The following is a 23783-nucleotide window of genomic DNA, read 5'->3' as shown; positions in this document are numbered from 1 at the left end:
ATCTCTCTATCTGGAATCAAAGTTCCCCAAAATTCATGTTCTCCCCAGATTTCCATCTTTCTAATGGTTTTGTTCAAAATGTAGTTTTTTTTAGTTTAAAAAACTCTACTCATGACCTCTTTTGTCTAATACAGGCTGTTAGGTTATTGCCATATAATTAACAACATTACCTTATATTATGGATGTCATGGTTATCATAAAATAGTTATAGCTTTTAATCTTCATAGATACTATGAAACATAAATAGATATATAGCATTTGCATCATTGTTTTCCTTGAAAGTTTGATAATCTTTTTCTCGTCGCAACACACCCTTATATTATGGATGACATGGCCATCATAAAATAACTATAGCTTTTAAATTAAATTTTGTAGAAATGATAGAACATAAGTAGATATATAGCATTCACGTTGTCATTTTCCATGAATGTTTGATAATTTTTTTCTCGTGACAACGCACAGATATTTGCTACTGTGTGTGTATATATATATATATATCATTAAATCCCAGCATGATTGTCTGGGTGGGTGGGTGCGTGGGCCTGAATTCGGACGAAACTCCTAGCGTGCCTAGGTAGATTGGGCCTTGATTCGGCCCAGGTGAAATAAGACGCAACCGACCCTCGTTGCCACACACGCGCTTGTGCCCGACTGCCATAAATATATATACGCTTCGTTTGTGTTTACTTGTCAGCAATTTTTTACTATATTAATTTTATCATCTGTTTTTTTTTTCTAAAAAAATCTTAGATACTTCAATGTATATAACACTAATGAAGCATGCTCAATAAAGAATTATATATATGAAATCTTGATGTATTTAAAAAAAAAATCTTTTACAGAAAAAAAAAACATACAGTCAAAATTACTACAGTAAATATAAAAAAGACCAAGCCTCCGTAATTTCAAGCTTGTTCGTCTGGCTGGCCAGTTTTTTTTTCAGCGTATTTTTTTCTCAAAAAAAAAACCCCGCTGCTATGATGTTTTTCAGCTCCAGTGTAAAATTAATGCCAGCCGAACCGCTCGCGCTGATTCCTTGCTAACCTCGCGTGTCCGTTCCGCTGCACCTATCTGAAACCTACCCTTTACCTGTTCTGTTCATGCACTACAGTACTTCCTATCCTATGTCGCTCGTCGCAAATCGACAGACTCACAGATACACTTGCTTTTTTTAGGGGGTGTTTGGTTTCTTAGTCCAGATTTTAGTTCCTGTTTCATCGAATGTATGACACATGCATGGAGTATTAAATATAGATTAAAAAAATAACTAATTACACAGATTGCGACTAATTTGCGAGACGAATTTTTAAACCTATTTAGTCCATGATTTGATAATGTTGTGCTACAGTAATATATGTGCTAATGATGACTTAATTAGGCTTAATAGATTCATCTCGTAAATTAGTCTACTCCTGTGTAATTAGTTTTTTAATTAGCTCATATTTAGTCGTTCTTATTAGTATCAAACGTTCAATATGACACAGACTAAATTTTAGCCCTGAACCAAACATCCCCTTCTCTCCTGCCTGCGACTAGTAGCAGTAGTAGGAGTACTCGTAGGTTGCTTGTTTCTGGTCGGCGACTTGTCCGTCCGTCGCGTCCGTGCTGTTTGTCCAGATCCTTGGCTCGTTCCTCGTGCGCTCCTGTGACCTATTATATGACCTGTACACCTGTCCTATTCCCCCGTTGCTGCCTCCATGGTTCTACTACCTGTTTCGATTCTTCTTCTTCCTGCAAAGCGATCGCACGAGAGTTTTCATCGCTATCTCGCCTCCACGACTCCGCTTCCATCTGGGTTGGCGTCCATTGCAGCGTTCCATTCTGGGTTCAAGTGAACACATCTTTTTATTACTCGACGAAATCTGCACCATACAGCGTCGCCTCTCATTTCACCACGTGTCGTCACCACGTGTTCTCGGCCGTCTGATCTTTATCAGGCCATCCAAAAGCGGACACGATGGTTACTGTTTCAGGGCCCTCGTTGCGACTTGCGAGTGGCCGTCGCCGTCTCAAGTCGCCGGCTCCCCGCGCCAGCAGCTAGCGCCCGCAGGCCCGTCTCTCAGGCGCTCTCGCTCGGTCGCTCCTCCATCACCGCACGCGTTCTCCTCGACTAGGGTAACCCTTCTCTACCGCACAAACAAACCCACTATTCATCCGCAGCTGGCGGAACTGAAGATCAACACGACCGCGGCGCAGAGCAAGGGCTTGGCGAGGAAAGAATCACGAGAGGTCGTCCCACCTCCCTTCGGCATGTGGAACGCCGGTGTACCACAGCCAGAAGCACGCCAAAGCGTACACCTTCGATGACGACGGAGATGCCGCTGCAGGCTGCTCCACCGCGCCTCAACACGGTAAGCTTGACGGCGGCGTCTCCACTCTCCAAGAACCCCCTTCAACTCACCATCGCGATGTACACCTGCAGACATGCGGAAAGGTGCAACCGCTCAAAGGATGCACCTAAGTGTTTGACGAAATGCACGTTCGGAGCGCTGTCATTTGGACATCCGTCCTTGGCTCCGCCTCAGCATGCTTGGACAACGCACTCACATTGCTGAAGGGCATGCTGCGCTGAACCACCGGCGCGGGCATATCTACGACTGCGACCACACAATTGTTGCGGCAGCGGCATCCATTGTGCCTATTGGTCAAGCCGCGTCGAGCCGTCGACTCTCTCTGCGTTGGCGTGGCCACTGACGATGCTGCTCAATAACAAGGGCCAAGCCCATGCAGTGGACTGCCAAACTAAAACGTGCAAGCACATTGCCGCTTCACTTTCTGAAATTGAGTATTACCATTATCATAATGATAGAGTTTATATGAATTCATCGTCGCACTATAACTTAGGATACAATTCTTCTGCAGCTCTATTTCGTATACCATTGCTTTGTTGTGCCTGCAAGTAGGCTTAACTGACATGTACAGAAATTAACACTAATGAGACCAAAACTTTCTTTTCTTATCACAGGCCAGAAATCTTCTAAATTCATCCTGGCACTACAAATTAGTATATGATTTTTCTGCAGCTCTATGTCCTATACCATTGCTTTGTTCTGCCTGCAAGTAGGATTAACTGACACGGTAGACAAATTAACACAAATATCAAAATTATCCTTTGTTACTGTAGACCAGTAATCTTTTGCTACTCATCACTAGAATTTTCAGAACTGTTTACTTTAACGACTTGATGGCATGCTATTACCTTAGATTTCGTAGTGTACTACAATCTGAATTTTTCTGTCCGATTCAATACGGCAATACCTATACTTGCTAAATCCATATGCTTGTTAGTTATCTTGTGATAAATAAAGCACCTGATTGTTTTATCATTCTGAATATTATAATCTTTGGAAAAGTTTATTTTACCTGCTTGGCGGCATGCTACTTCTTTTGCAATTTATTGAGGCACTGAATTATCTTTTTGCCGAGTATTTTCAAAGGCCGCAAATTCCTAAGGAATCAGAAACCATGAATCACATAATGAGATCCTATCTTAAAGTTGGCTTCAGACTTCATTGCCAAGATATCTCAAATATAAATCATTGTGAGTTATTATATAGCTATACTCATGAACGGTCTTTCTTCAGCATGTTCGCCTGGTCGTAAACGATCGTGGATTATAAGCCAGAATAATATTTTTCTCTCATACTAAACCAACCAGCAGTAATAATTCACGATCGTTTCAGCCCAAACGAACATGCTGCTTATTCATGCATGCTAATGGTTGATATGACTTGCTTTTCTAAATTCATTCTGTACATTTTCCCCCTCTACAAGGTCCTAACTATAGAGTTTTATCTTGTATTGTCATTTTGAGTGTTGTGATTTATGGTTTTATCTGTTGAACCATGACGTCCATACAACATAATTGTCCACTTTTAATGATAAATATATAGCCTTCACAAAACACTGCCTAGGAGCTATGAAGTTCTGGCCAACGTTGACTGTTGCCCTTTTCTTTTCACTTTGTTGTTTACAAATTTGGAAGGTACATTGTTAACAGCCAATCACATGTACTCCATTAACAAGCTCCAGTACCCGATACAGTATGAGAGAGTAATGGATGGAAACAAGAAGGAAGCAAAGCAGGGGGAATCGAGGATCTGGGGAACACCGAGAAGGCTCTAGAAGGTTCTAGAGATACAGCAAGGGAAACTTGAGGTAGAGGAAGAGCCACTGGAGGACAGGACAGGAGGAAGGAGAAGTAGTTCTCATGTTCGCTTGTTGGTTTCACTCAGGCCTTATCAGTGTTTTTCTCTCCCAACAAACCAGCATCAGCCGAGCTTACTAGCCTAGAAAACTAGTGAACGGGCCGCTAGTGTTTGTGAATATCTGGATATTCGGTTCTCATGTTCGCTTGTTGGTTTTACTCAGGCCTTATCAGTCAGTCAACAGTGTTTTTTTCTCACAACAAACCAGCACCAGCCGAGTTCAGCGAACGGGCCGCTGATGTTTGTGAATATCTGGGAAAACCAACGAACGGGCCGCTGGTGTTTGTGAATATCTGGATATTCTTTCGCCCCCCGCCCCCCAGGACAGGAGGAAGGAGCAGTAGTTCTGGTGACATCTAAGGAAAGCATGCTGATAGTTTGAGAATGTAAAACAAGCTAGTTATTGGGGAACATTGTTAAGACGAATACAGTAAATCACTAATTACTATTGCTGGTTATCTAAATCTATTAACAATAGTGACAAATCTGCTTATCAAAGGCAGAGAATAGTATACTGGTCTGGTAATCCATTTAAATCACAAGATACATATCCTGCCGCGCCTATGTTTCTAGTTCTTTAGGAACCGGTTTATTTAGTTGCCCTATTTCTCTCTCTCTCTCTCTGCAAATCTTCTGTTTTTGATTGCAAGCAATAAGTGATAGTAGTAGCAGATGGTGCAGAAAACATTCGATGCAAACTTAATCTGCGAAAAATCACTGCGGCGAACATGATATTTCAGGTGCATCTCCACTAGGTAGAATAAAAGGCAAAATATACCCGGAGTGAGAAAATTCCCATATGAATTTTAGTATCAATGCGTACCTGTGCATCATTTGAAGACATTTAGTATGCATCTCAAAACAGTTTTCATAACTTGTACTACTAACTCCGTGTAATTCTAGTACAGTGTGACGTTTTAGTATCTTAGGTTTGATCAATTATGAATAAAAAAGTATCCATGTTTATGATACAAAATAAATACTATCATATTAATTATGAAATGTATTTTCATAATAAATTATTAAAGACATAACTGTGAATATTATTCACTAAAAACTTGATTAAAAGTGATTTATTTTTTGTGGCATGCAACTCATAGTTGTATTTTTTTTAGACAGAGGTAGTACATCGGAAGAGTGGTTCGCACTAATATTTTGTCATATATATATATATATATATATATATATATATATATATATATATATAGGGAGAGGCTATTCAGTAGCCGGCTACAAAATAAGTTATTCTGTATCCACCTCCATTTACTATAATTTTATATACTAATTTACCATAATATAAATACATATTTACGATAGTTGGGTTACTATAACACATGGGGATATTTACCATAACGTTATATTAAACCACTTAGTAAGGAGTTACTATAATCTCGTAAAATAACATAGTAATTATCGTAACTCAAAGTGGCTACAGAATAAGTTATTCTGTAGCCAGCTACAGGATAGTAGTTCTATATATATATATATATATATATATAGACAGATAGATAGATGAGAAAGTATTCCCATTGGCGGCGAAGACTGACACAATGTCTTAATCACTGCATCTTTTTTGTTCGCTACTACTAATGCCGTGATTTTAGCTAGTGAATGTATTAAACAAACGGGGTACTTAATTTGTTCATCCTTTTCCATGTGCCATCTCATGTTTAAGAGCAACAGTTGGGGCAGTGGCCTGTCCCTGTTGGCTCCTCTTGCAGTAGAAAAATACAAGGGGGCCGGATTTCTGCAGCGATATGGACTAGCATCGGTACTTGCTATTCCCTTTTTCCCAAAAGAAAATCCCTGTTTTAGGCCAACCATCACCAACCACGACATGTAACAGTGGACTCGCTGTAGAGGATCTGACCAAGGGAGGGGGATGGATGTGACTGTGAAAGGTTGCACCTGGCCTGTGGGTGGCCATGAGATTTCAGATTTCCCGTTCACGTTCAGGACTTCTTAAATACATAGCGTAAAATTTGAGGTGCTAGGCCGCGTTTACTTCCAAATCCAAATTCTCAAAAAGTGCTAAAATAGCTATCACATTGAATTTTACGATACGTGCATAGAACATTAAATATAGATAAAAAAACTAATTGCACAGTTTGATTGGAAATCGCGAGACGAACATTTTGAGCTTAATTAGTTCATGATTGAACACTAATTACCAAATAAAAATAAAAGTGCTATAGTAGCCCAAATTCTAAAATTCGGCCAACTAAACACGGCCTTATATCGGGTGTTATATGGGGTATTCGGATATTTAGATATTAATAAAAAAAATAAATCACAGAATCAATCGGTAATCCATGAGACGAATTTATTAAGCCTAATTAATTCAACATTAGCATATGTGTTATTGTAGCACCACATTTTCAAATCACAGCCTAATTAGGAGAGAAACTAGTCTTAAACTGTGCAATTAGTTATTTTTAATTTATATTTAATATTTTATATATGTGTTCAGATATTTAATGAGAAATTGAGTAAAGTTTAGAGGATAAACTAAACTAGGCCTCGTTGAGCCCACCCAACCTGCACATGATCCTACTGTTGTGCACACTGATTGATGAGAAAGAACTGTAGTGGTTTGTCCTCTACCCAACCCACCAGTATGAATCCTGCCCTACCCTTTATACACTGGCCATGAGCCCATGACACCAATGATCAGACCAAACACCAGCTGCAAAGCAAAGATCACCCTGGATTCCTGGAGCACGGAAAGAAAAAGCCTAGAGCAAACATCATTTGGTGGACTGGAGCGAGCAGCTGTTGGCACCTGGCAGTGGCACTCTGGAATCTGGAGAGCGTAGGTAGAAAAGCAAGCAACCCCATGGCTTCATAGCACCAGCACCCTCTGCAATCAGGTTAGGAATTAGTATGCTTTCTTTGAAGTAAATTCGAATATTATCTCTCCTTTTTATAGATCTTTCCCCAACCCGCTCCGATTGGGAAAAGGGAATCGCCATCTTGGGGTTGTTCACTGTCCAGTTCTTCCCTTCCTTTCTCTCTTTTTTTTCTTTTTCTTTTTGAGCAGTGGGGTGGTTGAAGCATGTGCTGATGTGCATGCTGGCTGCTGTAGCCTGTACTGTATGCTGAGGCAGCCATCCACTGGGCCTCACCCTCTTCCTGCATCAGGTGGGGTTCATGGACAGAGAGGTGGGAGGAAGGTTGCCATCTCGTACGTGTCTGTTGGATCTTTGTGAGTCATGCCCTCTTTGTCTTCTTGCTTTCTTGGTCCTCATTATGGTTCTTGGTTTTGCCTGATAGGGTAGAATTTTAATCGAATAAAGATTCTTTCGAGTAAAGGGGGTTAGATGCTTGATTCCACATCCAGCATTTCCCTTCCCTTTTTCTGTATATTATATAAAATTTTTCCTTTTCTTATGGTTTGCATCCTCTTTGCCTCCCAAAAAGCAACTGGATTCGATGCCTATTGGTTCTTGTGTTGGTGGGAACAGTAAGGCTGTGCAAATAATGCAGTGCTGAGGTAATTGCTGCGAAAGATTAGAGAGGGTTTAAATGTGGGTGGTTGTGATGGTGGATAGGGATATAGGATAGGGCCAACCTAGATGCGGCTGAGCCGCTGAGGATAGGGGAGGCATGCATGATAGAGACCTCAAAGGCCAGGTGAGAGCTCAGTCGAGTCGATGATAATGGCGCCGCAGCTCCTTTAGTTGGCAGACGATTGGCATGCCACGGTTCCTGGTTCATCTCGCTGAGTTAGTCTGACTTCAAGGCTTGTGCGGTGTTGCTGATTGGCAACAAAAGGTTCAGGAATAGGTGCAGGATTTGGTTGTGTTATTTCTGTTTCGTCAGAGGAGGGATTTGAGGTCTCTGATTCATTGGCATAGTCTTTTTATACTTGTTACATCTTTTGGGAATTATAAGTTTTGTAAGCAGTTGAGTTTACTCTATCTGTATCTGTTTCAGTCCCGCACTTTGTCTCTGACATTTATTCTTTCTATTCTTCCCTGCAGTGCTGCCAGCTTTCACATACACAGGTTGGGGGGGGGGCAGTTGAGATTTTCTAATTATTCTTCTTGGAAGGATTGAGATCTTCAGTTCTGGCATGGGTTCTTTTGGGATGAACTGGAATCAGAAGAACTCCATGGTGTGGGATTGGGAACATCTAGTGCCATCTGTCTCGAATGCAGTTACAAGGCATGGATCTGCCAATTCATCTGGCGGTACTCTTACTTCTAGCTCAGGGCTAGGGCATGGTTCATCCAAGAGCTCTATTTCAGCATCCATTGATTCACCCTCTGGAGTAGGGAACAGCTTAGAGTTCAATTTTGCCGCTGTTCAGAGGCATGTTAAGAACACGGGCACCAATGGTAGAGTCGATGACCCGGGGAATTCTCCATCGTCAATGATAGCTTTCAGCCAAGGAGAGCCATTAATTAGTCTGAAGCTTGGAAAGAGGGCTTACTTCGAAAATGTCTGCGGAGGACAGGATGCCAAGGTTTCTGCACCTTCAGATGTTACTTCTGCAGCCACCGTGGTCAAGAAGACTAAGGTGTCTCAGCAGAATGCAAAGAACTGGTACTGTCAGGTTGAAGGTTGCAAAGTTGACCTGTCTTCTGCTAAAGATTACAACCGCAAGCACAAAGTCTGTGTAGTCCATTCTAAAGCTCCCAAAGTGGTTGTTGCTGGTCTAGAGCGCCGGTTTTGCCAACAGTGTAGCCGGTGAGATTTCCTTACGTTTAATCTGTGTTCTGTTTTCATTCTACAATATTCCTATTTGTATTTGCCAAGTTACAGTTTTTGGCATCTTTAATGAGGGAGGGATCTTTGAAAATGTGACCAGCTGAAAGCAATACCACCACCTACTTTAGTTGTAGAACGAAGTGGACCAGTGCTAGTCTACATGATGCTCAATTATTTTGCTTGGCTCAGACTCATGATATTTATGTTTATTTATCCTTTACTGATTGAGGTGCACAGGAATGCTAGCATGAAACGAATAGTGAAGAAAAATTGGTGTTTCCTTTTTGTTTCTGGCATTAGTTGTAATGGTGTATGAGTGCCTAAGTGGAGTGTTGAACTATTGATACAACATCTTGAGAAGGGAAAATTGCAGACAAGCTTATAACTAACATTTACATTTTGATTTGTTATTGACATAATGAAGCTTCATTTGCCTCTTTTTTTAATCCTTCACTGTTTGTAGGTTTCATGGTTTAGCGGAGTTTGATCAGAACAAACGAAGCTGCCGTAGGCGTCTTACTCATCATAATGCACGACGGAGGAAACCACAGGCAGATACAATTTCATTCAATTCATCACGGCTCTCGACAATGTTTTATGGTAGTACTGAGATCTCAAAAACACCTTCTAAGCTAATGAGCTACATGCTACTGATTCAGTACCTCTTTACTTTTCTGCGCGGCCCGCTTCTGAATCTTATATGTTAAAAGAGCACTTTATATTTCCTGCAAAAAAGAGAGCACTTTATATAGGTATCAAATGGCTAATCTGCTAACTTGTTGAGCGGTTCTGCCCATATTTTCAGATTGATGATTGAATGCAAATTCTTTAGTCAATTTATGCTTCTGAATAAAATGATGATACATGTTTCAAGTAGTAAAAATAAACATTGGTTCAGACTTCAGATCTTTGCAAATTCATATTCACCGTATTAGTCAAGGACTTATCCAACTTCATGACACTTGTAGTAACCACATACCATGACTGTATAACTTCTCTTTTAGTGGGATTATCCTTAGCATGTTTTATTCGCGAGCGGGATTATCCTTAGCATGTTCCTGTTTTCTCTCTAGATGTATTATCTTTAGTTGTGTAGAAACATTTTTAGTTATCCTACCCCCAATTTTCCTTCGGACTAAAAGGCTTTGTTGTTGTTGTTGTTGTTGTTGTTGTTGTTATGGAACACTTTAGTCTTAATGCTGGTATTATTTGCATTTGCAGATACAAGCCAGAGGACAAATCTTTTCTTTAGTCAACCTCTTTATGGCCAAGTGAGAAGCAGTGCAGTTCCTTCATGGGATAACTTGGGAGGCTTCAAATTTATGGAAATGAAACATCTGTCAGTTCAGCCAACAAAAACAGTAGGCCATGATGAGCTGCATTTCTCAAGCCCCCAGATATCAACTAGTGTTGTGGCTCACACTGGACATCATCATAATTTCGATGGGTTCATGCCATTCAAGGGAACCAACACGAAGGTCCTTAACCAAGGTACATTCTAATCTACAGATCTATTACTGAACCTGAGAAGGTTAAACAGTAAACTCTGCCAGCACTAAAAGTTAACCATATTAATGAAGTATCTGACTGAGATTAACTTTTACAATTCCTAAGAAACTGCCCAGATGGTCTCTCGTATTATTTGAATGATTATTCTCAGTAAGCACTGCTTTTTTAGGTGACATCACAACAGGTTATCTACACGATCATTATAATTCTTCGCAGTTTCACCTTTCACAATACTGAGCCAGCACCTTGTTCTTTCTGGCTCCAATTTGCATACACCATTAACGTTACACATTTTCTATCACCATGGTACTTTCTAAGCGTGTTGTTCTGGGCTGGGAAAACCCAGAAATTAGTTCATCCATTTGCAGTAGCTTATATTCCTTTACATTTACTTCCCCTGAGTCTATCATCTGGAGAAAGACAACGAACACATATCCTATCTTGCAAGTTCAGAGTTAACAGGAGCAAGCTTAGTATTACAGTTCTGCGCTACTGATGCACATTTTTCATCTCTAACAATTTCAGGTGTGGAAGCTTCCGCGGCCGCTTCCAACTCGAATAACGGAGCCCCAGAACCTGGGCGTGCTCTCTCTCTTCTGTCAGACGGCTTGTGGGGCTCAAGTTCAGCCGTCATCCAGCAGACTACTTCTCACGCGGATGCTGCAGGTGCATTGCCGCCCCTCGCCACTGTCGGCGGCTCCAACGACGCCGCTGGGCATCCTCTGAACCCGTCCCAGGGAAGGTTATGGCAATGTGATCCTCCGCCACTTGACGGAACTGCGCAGATTCAGGAACTGGCGCACCTACGAACATGGTGAAAGTGAAAGATAAATAAGGAACTGCGCAGGTTCAGGAACTGGCGCACCTCCCATGCCATCTCGAGGGCCTGGGAACTTCTGGTTAGTCATTTTGATAGTAATCTGCGGCTCTGATTTGAATCTGCCGGTGACAGTGTTTGGACTTTAGACAGTGTTTGGTGTCTTTTGATCAAAACGGGCAATGACATGTTTGCACAATGTGAGTCCCTCTATCATTTGGGGTGAGGATCGAGGAGTGAGGTGAAGATGGAGGAACAATATGAGGCAAGATTTTAATTTTTTTTCGCACGATTCCCACCAGTATTTATAGTTTTAGGATCAGTTGTGTGTTTCTGCTGAACTAGGTTTCGGCGTTGCCGTTAGAGAACTTTATTCAAGTAAAATTCATGGCTGGTAATGTGGTTTCTTGCGTCAACGGCACTACAGACGTACACGATGGTGGTGTAACTTTTGTGTCTGATGACGATGTGGTCGTGTACTTGGCCCAAGATTTTGTTTGGCTCTCATGTCTGTTTCTCTGCTCTACCACTGATGACTACCGAGCAGACGATGGGCCTGCCGCCTGATGCACCTCATGTGCAGTGCCGTGCCCGTGCGGGTTCACTGTCCCGCCTCACGGTCACGGGGAAATGTCGAGCGCCAGCTGTCTGTGTGAGTGTGAGTGTGACTGTAAGCTACCAAGCAAAGCAGTATCTACTTCCAGAGCGGTGGATCTCCATGAATCCGTTTACAATGACAATCTACCTGAAGCGAATAGTAGCGACATGTTTTTTTTTTTCTTTTTGATGAAACGAGACATGTTTTTGCAGGCAAACGAGAAGACTGCCGTCATTTGCAGCATATATCCACCATGTGTCACATCTGAAAGGATAAGATGTCCGAAAGGAAATAAATTGAGCTAATTCTAAATTTTTTTTAATAATTAAGCCATACACTTCCATTTCACCCCCTTATGCCTAGAAGTGTTTCTATTATTCTATCGCACAAGAGTTTTGCACCCTATGTTCCAATTATACTCTAGCATGGTAATTCTAGGAATATAGAGACATGAATTGAATTGCTCAAAATAAAGAGAGAAAGAGGAACGCGTCGATGTTTTTCCGAGGTATCGAAGAGTCGTCACTTCCCACTAATCCTCGTTGAAGCACCCGCGTAAGGGTGTAGCTCCCCCTTGATCCGCGCAAGATCAAATACTCTCTACGGGCTGATTCTTTGACACTTCGTCGCGGTGAATCGCCCACAACCGCTCACACCATGACTGCTTGTGCCTGGAGACCTGGACCCCTTGACAGAAGAGTGGTGGGTTGGTCTTGCTTATACCTGGGGTACAAAAGGGGCGTGTGTTTCGAGATAACCAGCTGGGATACATTGGTTCGCGAATCGCCGTGTGATACGGTACGACTTGGCTATGGTCTAGCACCGTAGTAAGAACTGGAAGATAAAATGGGATAAATAGATTTGATTGATCAACTCTTGCTTTAAAATAGAACAGATGCTTACGTAGAATGGTTAGCTAATGAACCACGGTGGTCTAATAAGTACCAAAGTAGACGGACATTTCACGTCGCCAAATCTAGGTAAAGTTTGTCAAATTATTGGTCGAACCTTGCAAACGTTTGATTCTAAAGTACACACTAGGACAGGAGTAATAGATAGAATAGAACCAAAGCTAGATTATTGATTGTATTCTTGACATAAAAAATCTTAAATTTCATTCAACACAAAAAGATAGTGCTTACTCATGTTTCTGGTTGCAGCTCCTCCATTAGAAGGTTGATTACAGAATGCTTGGACTGGATCCCTTCGGTTTCCAGGCCTATATAATACGGTCTTATGTGGAACTAATTTTGGAAGTTACAAAAAGGGCCCGCTGGAAGCTATGTCTACAGGAAGACATTGATGAAATCAGATCAGGAAACAAAATCAACGAGGCTGAACGAGAACTTCAAGAAATTGAGAACTACATCAACTACGCTTCTTTCATCGTTGCTGGTGGGATAAAAAATCCTGAGCAGGACCAGGTCTGCAGGTGGATCAATAAAGCCCAAGAGGCAGCCTTTTGCCTGGAAGATCAGATCACAATGTACAGGATACGTGGCTTCGAGGTTGGTGACTTAATTGTAATGAAGTCAGCTATTGGGAAGAAGTCAATCAAAGACCTCACCTCGACCATCAAGAACTGCATAAGGAGTAAACCAGATAAGGTGCAGCAGTTTGAGAGTAATTCTTCCAAATTTTTGGAGCAACAGCTTTGTGAGATCTCCCCTTTCGCCCGGTATTCTCACTCTGAGACGGCAAAAACAGTATTTGGAATGGACAACACAAACAAGGTAAAGAAACTTCTGAGAGGGAGTTACAATCATTCTGTGATCTTCGTCATCGGAGAGAGGCTCAGGGAAGACCACACTAGTGAAGAGTTTGTATGAAGACAACCATGTCAGGAGCAGTTTCGGTCCATGTTCCTGGGTAGACTATACGGCAAAAATTACAGGTTTGGCAAGCTTCCTGAGAAAGGTGCTCCAAGTGGAAGAGTCTGTTGAAGACAATACCATCAGTGAGTTGGAGATAATGAATAAGGTGCAAGAAACCTTCCATGGAGAGGGTAAAGGACGTTACTTGATAGTGCTGGATGATGTCGAAGACACTTGTGCTTTGCATACTCTGAAGCACGTCTTGAAAGGTTGCAAGGGAAAGATCATCTGTCTGACCACAAGAAAAAATATAGAAGATGATGTCCTACAAGATGATACCAAAAATGATAGTAAGACTATTATGATTAACCCTCTTGAAGCAAGCGATGCACACAAGTTACTTGTGCATGTAGCTTTCCCCGGATTCCACGGGGATGAGTTTAAGAAAGCTATCTGAGTGGAAGGATACCGACAAACTTGGGGATGATGATTTACAAGCAACTGAAGTGGCCAAGAAAATCACTATACTGAAACAAGTATTGGTGAAATGCATGGGCAACCCTTGGAACATACAGACGGCGGGGAAGCTCCTTAAGACCAATCCATCTGAAAGGTGGGATGAAATCCAGGAGCGGATCAATGGCATGCTGATAAACGGAAATAGAGAAATAGGAAAGGTTGATCCACCCATAGCACTGGATGATAACACATTATCCCTCAGCATCTGGCGTGGCTTCTTATACTGTCTGGCTTTTCCAGAAGGATTGGAAATATCAGCACAGAAGCTTGCTCGACTGTGGATGGCAGAAGGTTTCGTACAAGACAGTCTGCTTCACAGCCAAGAGCATGAAGCAGAGAGCCAGCTACAGGTCCTCATCAGAAAGAATCTGCTCGTTGAAAAGAAGAAAGGCGTTGATGGCAAAGTGCTCAAATGCAGCATAAACCAGCATATCCGTCCCTTTGCGTTAAAAATGTGCAAGGTACTGAAATTCTGCAGATTTGTGCCTGGCAATACACATCCGGTGTCCCCACCCAGCTCAACAACATCTATCGCGTGCTCTCCATGCATGGAGATGGAGTTAAAGAGGTATCGGAGACGCTCCACAGGGACATCCGACTTCGTTCCCTGCTATATTTTGGAACCAAAGAGTTTAAGCTTTCATTCAGATGCCCACACAGGCTGCCAATCAGACGCAGCGCATACAGGCTTCTACGGACGCTAGAACTTGAAGGAGCCCGTCTCGGCCGCCTACCGCACAGTATTGGATGCCTTGTTTGCTTGCGGTACCTCGGCCTGCGGAACACACAACTGGAGGATCTGCCTGCGTCCTTCAACAGGCTCAAGAAATTGTTGTGCCTTGATATCAGGGACAACTACATGACAAGCTTGGATGATGTGTCCGCATTTACAGAAATGAGGCATCTCCATCTTGCAAAATCCTTCCGTAACCAGTCCGTTCTTATCAGTGAAGGCCTGCGATTGTTGGTCAATCTGCGGACGCTGTCTGGTACTGTGGATGGAGGAAATTTGGAGCAGGAATTATTGCACCTTAGCTTCCTCAGGAAACTATCAATCAAAGTATCAACTGCATCATCCAAGAACATATGTTCTGCAGTCAGCAATATGGGGTTCCTTCACTCACTCGCTATAACCGCATATGATGAGGACCTGGGAAAAGAAAAGAAAAACACATCACTAGGTGTGGAGCCTGTCGATAAAAAGGAAAACATATCTGATGGTAAGCCTCACAAAAATAAAGAAGCAACACCTGACAGGAGCCGGTTTGATATAGGGTCTAAAAATTGGAGAAAATATCCGCAAGCTAAAGCTGGGTGGTGATATGGGAAAACTGTCTGCAGACCGTATCTCCATGATATGTTCCCTCACACATCTGTATCTCTGGGACAGCAAGTTGGATGTTGACGTGTTACATCATCTGTGAGAGCAAATATGTCTCGGGATTGATAGGTTGATATCAAGAGTACAGGGTACAATATATATATATAGGCAAGGATCCGGAGGGTTTATAGAAACACCCAATCAACGGTGATCCTTGCCTTATCAATCTAACTTAACCCCTAAGGCACTAGCCGCATGGGCCTTAACACCAGGCCCATAACAGCCCTATCAGGCGCCTATGCTAACACGCCCCCACAGTCGAATCGTCAGCCACTCTGCACGTTTAGACTGGACCTGAACTCCGTGAACACTGAGGTAGGCAGCCCCTTGGTGAAGATGTCTGCATATTGCGAAGAGGTGGGAACATGCAGAACACGAAGGTCACCAATGGCGACTCGCTCCCGGACGAAGTGAAGATCAATCTCGATGTGCTTGGTGCGCTGATGTTGCACCGGGTTGGAGGTCATGTAGACGGCACTGATGTTGTCGCAGTATACTAGTGTGGCGCACCGAAGAGGGGCATGCAACTCTAGGAGAAGCTGGCGTAGCCAAGTTGCCTCTGCAACTCCGTTAGCCACTGCGCGATATTCAGCTTCAGCACTTGATCTTGATACTGTGTTCTGGCGCTTGGAGGACCAAGAAACAAGATTGTCACCAAGGAACACTGCATAGCCCGAGGTGGACTTGCGAGTGTCCGGACAACCAGCCCAATCAGCGTCGGTGTAGACGACAAGATCAGTCGAAGTGGAAGGTCGCAGCAGGAGACCGAGGTGGAGTGTGCCCCGAACATAGCGAAGAATCCGCTTCAGAGCAGCGAGGTGAGGCTCCCGAGGGTCGTGCATGTGAAGACAGACCTGCTGAACGGCATATGCAATGTCTGGGCGGGTGAATGTCAAGTACTGAAGGGCTCCAGCAAGACTGCGGAAGTCGGTAGCATCAGACACAGGGCCCCCCTTAGCGGCAGCAACCTTAGGATTGGTGTCCACTGGAGTAGAGCATGGCTTGCACTCAGCCATTCCGGCGCGATCGAGGATATCCAGCATGTACTGTCGCTGTGAGAGCAGGAGTCCATCACCACTTCACTGAACATGCATGCCGAGGAAGTGATGTAGTTCACCAAGATCTTTCATGGCGCCCATAACAGCCCTATCAGGCGCCTATGCTAACAATCTGCAAGGCCTTTGGGACCTCCTCCTCTCCATATGCAATGCCTCCACATATTCGAAACTGAGTTGTACACAGGGGAGCTACCGTAAATTGAAGAAGTTGTCCATCGTGTCCATGGAAAACTTGATCGAGTGCACATTTGGCACAGGAGCCATGAAGAACCTGGAGGAGCTGAAGTTTACTAAGTGTGACAACCTCACTGATGTCTCGGCAAAGGGGCTTGAGCATATTCTCTCTCTCAAGCGTGTGTATCTGTCTGAAATGCACCCAGATTTTGTTAAGAGTGTGAAAGGCAGCGCAACGGGTGTGAAAATTCATGAGATCAACATGCACGTCAACAAATCTAGCAGAGCTGCTACTGGAGGAAGCCAAACTAAGACACACAAGCCCGGCGCCCCACCTGCCATTGGAGGTGAAGCAACCGAAACCAAGGCCATTATTGACACCATTACTCCACCCAGGTCAGCACCCATTGAAGCAATCCTTATAATTGTTCCTTATTACCACCTCTGTTGAAAATTGAACAACAAGATAGCAACCACTCTCACACCAAGCTCTCTATTTGTATAACAATAACAGGGGTCCTAAATACTCTACTCAGGATACAAAGTCTGGTCATAAGCTTTTGGCTGATGCACAAAAATCTTACGAGCACATCAAACCACTAAGCTCAGAAAAAGGAAAAGAACCCTTAATTGTAAAGGATACAGATGATGATAGTGATGAAGACAATGACTTGCAAACTAAACCAGATGCGGGATATGAAGCTGGTCCATCATCTATTTTTGTGACGGAGACTCAGATTATGGAACAGAGCACAGAAATAGACTTGACTGTGGAGAAAAGAAAGAATCCATTAGCTCAGGAAGTAGTGACCAGTACTACATCTAATGAAGAAAGAACCCCAGAAGCAAACCAAACCACTGTACCGGAGTCCGTCACCCCACCCGCGACTGAAGGTGAAGGAACCACCCAAAGCATGGTCATCGACCCCACCACTCCACTGTGACCACTCAGGCACTCATAGAAGCTGTCATTACTCATTACTACTCCCTTTATTGTAAAAAATACTAAAATGCATGATATGATCACGAGCAGTCGAGCACTACTATCTAATCAAGCTTTCTGTTTGTATAACAGGGGTGCTAAAGGCACTACTCAGAATACAAAATCTTGTGCTAGCAATGATGGAGACAAAGCTGGTCAAACTAGTTCCATGGCAGAAACTCATCATAATTCTGAACAGGCAAAGCAACAGCCAACTAAAGACCAATCTAGTGATGTTGGACCTCTTATCCCTCATTTGCAAGAGAGTGAGCTCCATGTTGATGACAGTGTTGTGAAGAATGCTTGTACTGCTAGTCCTATTCAGAGTTCAGACTCAACTCCCAACACCAATCAGGAGTCCTCTTCAAGGTCAAGAGACGACATGGATATCCAGTGAAGATGCTGACAGCGCAAAAAGGTGATATCTTCAAGGCACTAATATTACATTATTTTTAATGTTCATTTGTTTTTGTGTGTAGCAATTTATTTATTTTCCCAAGCATAAAGAGAAAGATAATTAGATATAGTAAATGTGCCTGCTGTTAATTCTGTTGTGTTTTCTTATGAACTTTTCACTTTATGCAGGTACGGACCAATGGGAGCAGTCCGTACCACCTATGTTCTACTCCTGCCCTCCATGCCACAAGACGCAAATTTAACCTCCAATCCCTTAAAAACCTTCCTGTATGCATACCAGGCTTCCTCTTTCGTAATCTTCGAGGCCTAGATTCCCTCCTTTGCTCAAAGTTCGCTGCTGTCCTGCAGTATGCTTGTCTACACGCCTTTGCAGTCCACTCTGAATAAATTTGTTTTCTAAAGCAAACTCCTGTCAATCTGAATCTGTGTTGTCAAGAAACTGAAGCCAAATGCCGAATTGCCACTTCTCCCCAATTATTATTGTTTTGCTTGTTGTCCAATGCTCCAATAGTCCAATGTATGATATTGATGGCAAACTATTGCTATTGTAATATTTTTTTTCGAAAACCTATTGCTATTGTAATATTCTGACAGAGCCTAAGACTGAGTTTATGCACATCTGTAATCTTTTTATTTGACAATGATCTGTATGTACCTATGTGTCAACTCAGAGTGTTTTTATTCGTGTCGAAATAAGGTGAATACAGCACATGAACATATCCACAGTTGTGCTTTATTTGCCATTACATGCTATCATGTTCCAGTTTGATATGGACTATGGAGTTGGCTAATGTATATCTTTGCCCGATGCAGTTGTTCACTGCAACAAGTGTGATAATAATTGTTTTAAGTCTCCATTTTTTTTTAGAATAAGTCTCCATTTTTTTTCTTCAATTATGCTGAGGGAAAAATCATCTACTAAAACTGGGCAACATGAACTGGCTAGAAACGCCATAAAAATGCTAAGAAACCTATAAACTTACCTAATGCTGATGGATCAGTTGAAGCTAAAGCCAGTCTCAGCCAACGTGGGATAGCATGTTTGTTTGGTTGGAGATCCTACAGGTTCCCTCCCTCGACCACCGGTAGACTGTCCAAATACAAAGACCCAGAATTTAGGAGCTTTCAGAAAATAAGAATAACCAATTTGAAAAAGAAAATGCTAACATTACCCTTTCGCCGCGCGCCCGCATCGCACTCGCACCTCGCCGCGAAACCTCGAGGGAAAGGCCCACAGCGGCGTCCGCGCTTCATTAACCCTAGCACGGCCGACGCCCTCCCTCCGCTCGTCCTCTCCGACGACGACCCTAACCTCTCTGGCTCTGTGCGCCCCTCTTCTTCTGCGCGCATTTGCCGCTATCGCAATGGAGTCGCCCCGCGAGTCAGGACTCAGGAGAGAGACTGCTTCGGTGAACACGATGGGCCTGGCCCAAAGAATAGCCCATACGATTAACAGGCCCAACTGCTCTTCCAGGTCAGATTAAAGGCCCAAATAATGGCTGGCTTTTCTCCCTTTTTTCAAAAAAAAAAGGAACCTTGAGATTTTCTTTCTTTTGATTTGAAGTTCTGTTTGGCTAATGTTTGATGACATCGAGCTTGCTCAAATGACCATAAATATGGTCTTTTGCTCACTACTAGTTCCCGAGCGCTGCCGCGACGGCTGACGGCCTGACCAACATGCACGGAGCAGGCGCGTGAGCGCGTGGATCGCTCGCTGTTGCCCGCCAAATTAAGGCAAAGCAGGCAGGGGGCGAGGCGGGCTGGCCACCACCCAAAAGCTCGGGCCGCCCCTGCTCCGACCATTGGCCCCGCCGCTCGTCTCCGATCCCTGCCTATTCATTCGTCTCTCCCACAGCAGCTCACCGTGCCTCCTCCATCGGCATCGACCCAGCCGAGAGCACACCGTGCCGTCTCTCCCCGGCGTGCGCGCGCGCGTGGTCGGAGGCTGCCGTCGCTCGCGCGCGTCGGCCGCCCCCGGCCCCCGACACCGCCGGCCAGCTGGGAGAGGAACGAACGAACGAGTCAACCCAAGCAGAATGATCAGCCACATATCGATCCTCCGGAAAATGCATCGCTGGATCCTCCCTAGCTGCGGCGACATGCGCCAGCCGCGCCAGTCGTCGTCGGCCCGCCGTCGAGGTACGCACGCACCTGACCTGGAGGAGTCGGCCTCGATTCCGCCGCCGCTTTGCATCCATGCTCGATATATATATATATATATGATCTGCGTTCCCGATCGCGCCGCGTATGCACGCAGATGAGGCCCCGAGGCCAGCGGCGGCCCCTTCAAAGCTGAGGAAGGTGGGGTCGGAGGGAATGCTGGTGCTGGCCGTGCCCAAGGACGTGGAAGAGTTCCGGACCATGTCGGCGTGCGGCCGCCTCAAGCTCTTCACGTACGACGAGCTCAGGAAGGCCACCGGCGACTTCAACCCGGGGCAGATCGTCGGCGAGGGCGGCTTCGGCGTCGTCTACAGAGGGGTCATCGACGGCGCCGTGCGCAAGGGGTACCCTCCCACGGAGGTCGCCGTCAAGGTGCTCAACCCGGAGGGCCTCCAGGGCGACAGGGAGTGGCTGGTCAGGCATCCGCATGTGTTCCATCTATCTAGTGTCTCCGATTCTCCATGAATCTCGATCTCACCCACGTCCGTCGATGGACGACGTACTTGTGCGTGCAGACGGAGGTGAGCTACCTCGGGCAGTACAGCCACCCGAACCTGGTGGAGCTCATCGGCTACTGCTGCGAGGACGACCACCGGCTGCTGGTGTACGAGTTCATGGCCAAGGGCAGCCTGGAGCACCACCTGTTCCGCCGCGCCTGCAGCCTGTCGTGGACGACGCGGGTGGCCATTGCGCTCCACGTCGCCAGGGGCCTCGCCTTCCTCCACGGGCCCGACCGCCCCATCATCTACCGGGACTTCAAGACCTCCAACATCTTGCTCGACGCGGTTTGTTCGTTATTGAATTGCCTGCGATCGATCGTCGGCTCACCTTCATCCCGGCCCGCCGGCGCCGGCGCCGGCGGCCACCAATTAATTAAAAGCATCAGAGAGACTCACCACCCTCCGTACCTTTCTCGATGTGCCAGGAATTCAACGCCAAGCTGTCGGACTTCGGGCTCGCCAAGGAGGGGCCGATGGGCGGCGAGACGCACGTGTCCACCAGGGTCATGGGCACCTACGGCTACGCCGCGCCGGAGTACATAGCCACCGGTAGGTACCGACCTTCAATTAATTCTTCCCTGACGACGGCGGGCAGCCAGCTGCACCCGCAATGACATAATGCTTCTCCTCCGCCGCGGCCGCGCATGCATTGCAGGGCACCTGACGGTGATGAGCGACGTGTACGGCTTCGGCGTGGTGCTGCTGGAGATGCTGGTGGGGCGGCGCGCGCTGGAGCCGAGCCGGGCGGGGGCCCGCGACGGCAGCCTGGTGGACTGGGCGCGGCCCATCCTGATCCGGCCCAAGAAGCTGGAGCGGATCCTGGACCGGCGGATGGGCGAGGTGGGCCCGGAGATGGGCCTGGAGCGCGTGGCCCGCCTCGCCTACGACTGCCTCAGCCAGAACCCCAAGGTCCGGCCCTCCATGGCCAGGGTCGTCACCACGCTCGAGGCCGTCCTCGCCGCCGACGACGCCCCGCCGCGGTGAGACCGGCAGGCCGGCCGGCGAGATCGTGCCATAGGTAGTAGGGTCGGCATACGACTTAATTAGGTGCTTACGTACGGGTATATGCATTGGCGAAGGAGGCATGTTTGGTGTAATCATTTGATCGATCGATATATTCATGGAGTATAAAATTATTAATAAATTTGTATAAAAGAATAAAAAGGGCTCAAGCACTCGAGGACACGACTAGATGAGTTCCTTTTAAGAAACAAATCCATATAAGATGGAACTCACTAAATATTACGAATAGCTATTTTTCTTAAGCCAATGCCATGGTTTCTTAACCTTAGTGCTCTATTTAAAGCTGTTTGGATCTTGCTTGTTCCTGTTGCTAAAGGTTTTGTTGCTCGTAGTCACCATAATTATTTATTTATAAATTATTATTTTATTCTTTGGTCCCTGTTTAGCAAAACTCTAGCTCTAGAAAATCTATACTCTTCGTAGAGTAGGGTATGATCTAGAGCCATACATATATCAAGTGCATCTCCATGACTTATTTTGTTATAGCTTAGATTAAGTATAAATATTTAAATCATCCAAGATAGATCTTGAAGTTAGCTAGAGTTATTGCAAACGTGCCCTTACTTTGTTTTATGAATCCTAGCCTTATCTAAAACATATTAATTAGCCGAGCAATCAAAATAAAAGTGGAGCGCTAGACATACAACGCCTAAATAGTAATCTATATATACACCGTAATGCTCACGGACCGTGCATCTGTACCTCTGGACGGCGCGTTTCCTGGGCATGTATGTGCAGCGGTCTGGCCCAAGACGCAATGGGGTTGCTCTCCTCTATGCTCTACAATCTCTCTACTCTCTACTGAGCACGCTATGAAATAAATTCCTCACTCGCTTCGGCCATCGCGGCTTCACGATTGCGTCCGCCCAACCTACTCCGCCGTGCCGCCGCCGCCATCCCTCGCAGTGCTTCCATCCCATGCCGCGCCCCACTCCGGGGCGCTGCCGCCCTCGTCCCCCGTCGCGCTATGTTGTGCCCCATCGTTCGCTGCGCCCAGGCCAGGCGGCCAAGAGAGAAGGTCGTCGCTGGCCGGAGCTAGGCCACGCACAAGCGCAGCTAGCCGCTACCAGGCTAGGCCACCATCCTCTGCCACCGGCTGGCCAGACCCGACCGTTCTCCGCTCTACTCTGCGTCACACGGAAGAAGAAGGCGAAAAATGCATATTGCAAACATATGTTTCAGGTGTTTCAAATGTTTCAAAGGTATGTTGCAAGTGTTTTGTATCGGTGTTGCAAAAGTATATCGGGATGTTGCAAAAGTAGATCAGGACGTTGCACATGTTACAATGACTATACACGTATGTTTCAAGTATATGTTTTAAATATTTCATCTATATCAAACGTATGTTGCAAGTATTTTCATTTGGATGCTGTAAAAGTAGATACAGATGTTGCATATACATGCATGTTGTAAGCATATTTTTCAAGCGGTTTCAGTTGTTTCATACGTCAATGATTTTCAAGTATTTTAGGTGTTTTTGAAAGTGTTTCATACGCATGTTTCAAGTGTTTTATCTGCCTTCTTTGCATGTTACAACTGTTGCATCCGGATGTTTCAAAAGTAGATCAGGGGTTGCATATGGGACGTGCGTGAGAAGCGACTGGCGGTGTGGGCGACGTCGGGGGTGGCGCGGGCCCACTGCTGGGGCGCTTGCCCGCGGACCTGACACGCTAGGGTGCTCGCTCGTTAACTGAGCGGGTACCGTTCGACGCTATCGCCCTGGATCGAACGTCCAGATGCTAGCAAGTTCCATCTGTACATGGTGTGGAGCATGACACATCTGCAAGATTGGCATCACTTTTTTTCCAAACAAAACTTGATATTTTAGTTTTGTCGTAAGTCAAGTTATCTTAAATTTAACCAATTACATAGAAAACCTGCTAACATTTATGGCACCAAATGGTTGTACT

The 23783-nt window shown here is 45.0% G+C and overlaps 2 protein-coding genes and 1 long non-coding RNA gene across 7 annotated transcripts; 2 read left to right on the top strand and 1 right to left on the bottom strand.

The window, feature by feature from the left end:
• Window positions 1-6807: 6807 nt before the first annotated feature.
• LOC136527045 (squamosa promoter-binding-like protein 12) lies at window positions 6808-12027 on the top strand. Of its 4 annotated transcripts, none has more exons than XM_066519655.1 (6): window positions 6808-7078; window positions 8192-8210; window positions 8255-8900; window positions 9385-9521; window positions 10143-10412; window positions 10956-12027. In XM_066519655.1, exons 3-6 carry the CDS (start codon window positions 8284-8286, stop codon window positions 11246-11248), a joined length of 1317 nt encoding a protein of 438 aa, XP_066375752.1. In that variant the 5' UTR covers window positions 6808-7078; window positions 8192-8210; window positions 8255-8283; the 3' UTR covers window positions 11249-12027. The 4 variants fall into 4 exon arrangements, with proteins under 4 accessions (XP_066375752.1, XP_066375751.1, XP_066375750.1 ...); XM_066519653.1 differs by lacking the exon at window positions 6808-7078 and adding an exon at window positions 7747-8044; XM_066519654.1 differs by having other exon boundaries at window positions 6809-7078; window positions 8192-8900; window positions 10956-12026.
• Window positions 12028-12950: 923 nt separating this feature from the next.
• On the bottom strand, window positions 12951-19525 carry LOC136527046 (uncharacterized). 2 transcript variants are annotated; one of them, XR_010776666.1, is made up of 6 exons: window positions 19363-19525; window positions 19174-19280; window positions 13865-15328; window positions 13606-13781; window positions 13413-13534; window positions 12951-13311 (listed from the first exon to the last, which is right to left on the bottom strand). It is a non-coding gene; the product is annotated as an uncharacterized lncRNA (long non-coding RNA). The 2 variants fall into 2 exon arrangements; XR_010776665.1 differs by having other exon boundaries at window positions 12951-13534.
• A 450-nt stretch (window positions 19526-19975) lies between these two features.
• Window positions 19976-22037, top strand: LOC136529254 (probable serine/threonine-protein kinase PBL17). The gene is made up of 5 exons (XM_066522343.1): window positions 19976-20329; window positions 20448-20764; window positions 20866-21135; window positions 21276-21399; window positions 21506-22037. The coding sequence occupies exons 1-5, from the start codon at window positions 20227-20229 to the stop codon at window positions 21832-21834; spliced, it is 1143 nt and encodes a 380-aa protein (XP_066378440.1). The 5' UTR covers window positions 19976-20226; the 3' UTR covers window positions 21835-22037.
• The last annotated feature ends 1746 nt before the right edge of the window (window positions 22038-23783 follow it).

This window comes from Miscanthus floridulus, chromosome 19, assembly GCF_019320115.1.
Source record: "Miscanthus floridulus cultivar M001 chromosome 19, ASM1932011v1, whole genome shotgun sequence".
Lineage (NCBI taxonomy): Eukaryota > Viridiplantae > Streptophyta > Magnoliopsida > Poales > Poaceae > Miscanthus > Miscanthus floridulus.
This window is presented reverse-complemented; position numbering and strand designations above follow the sequence as displayed.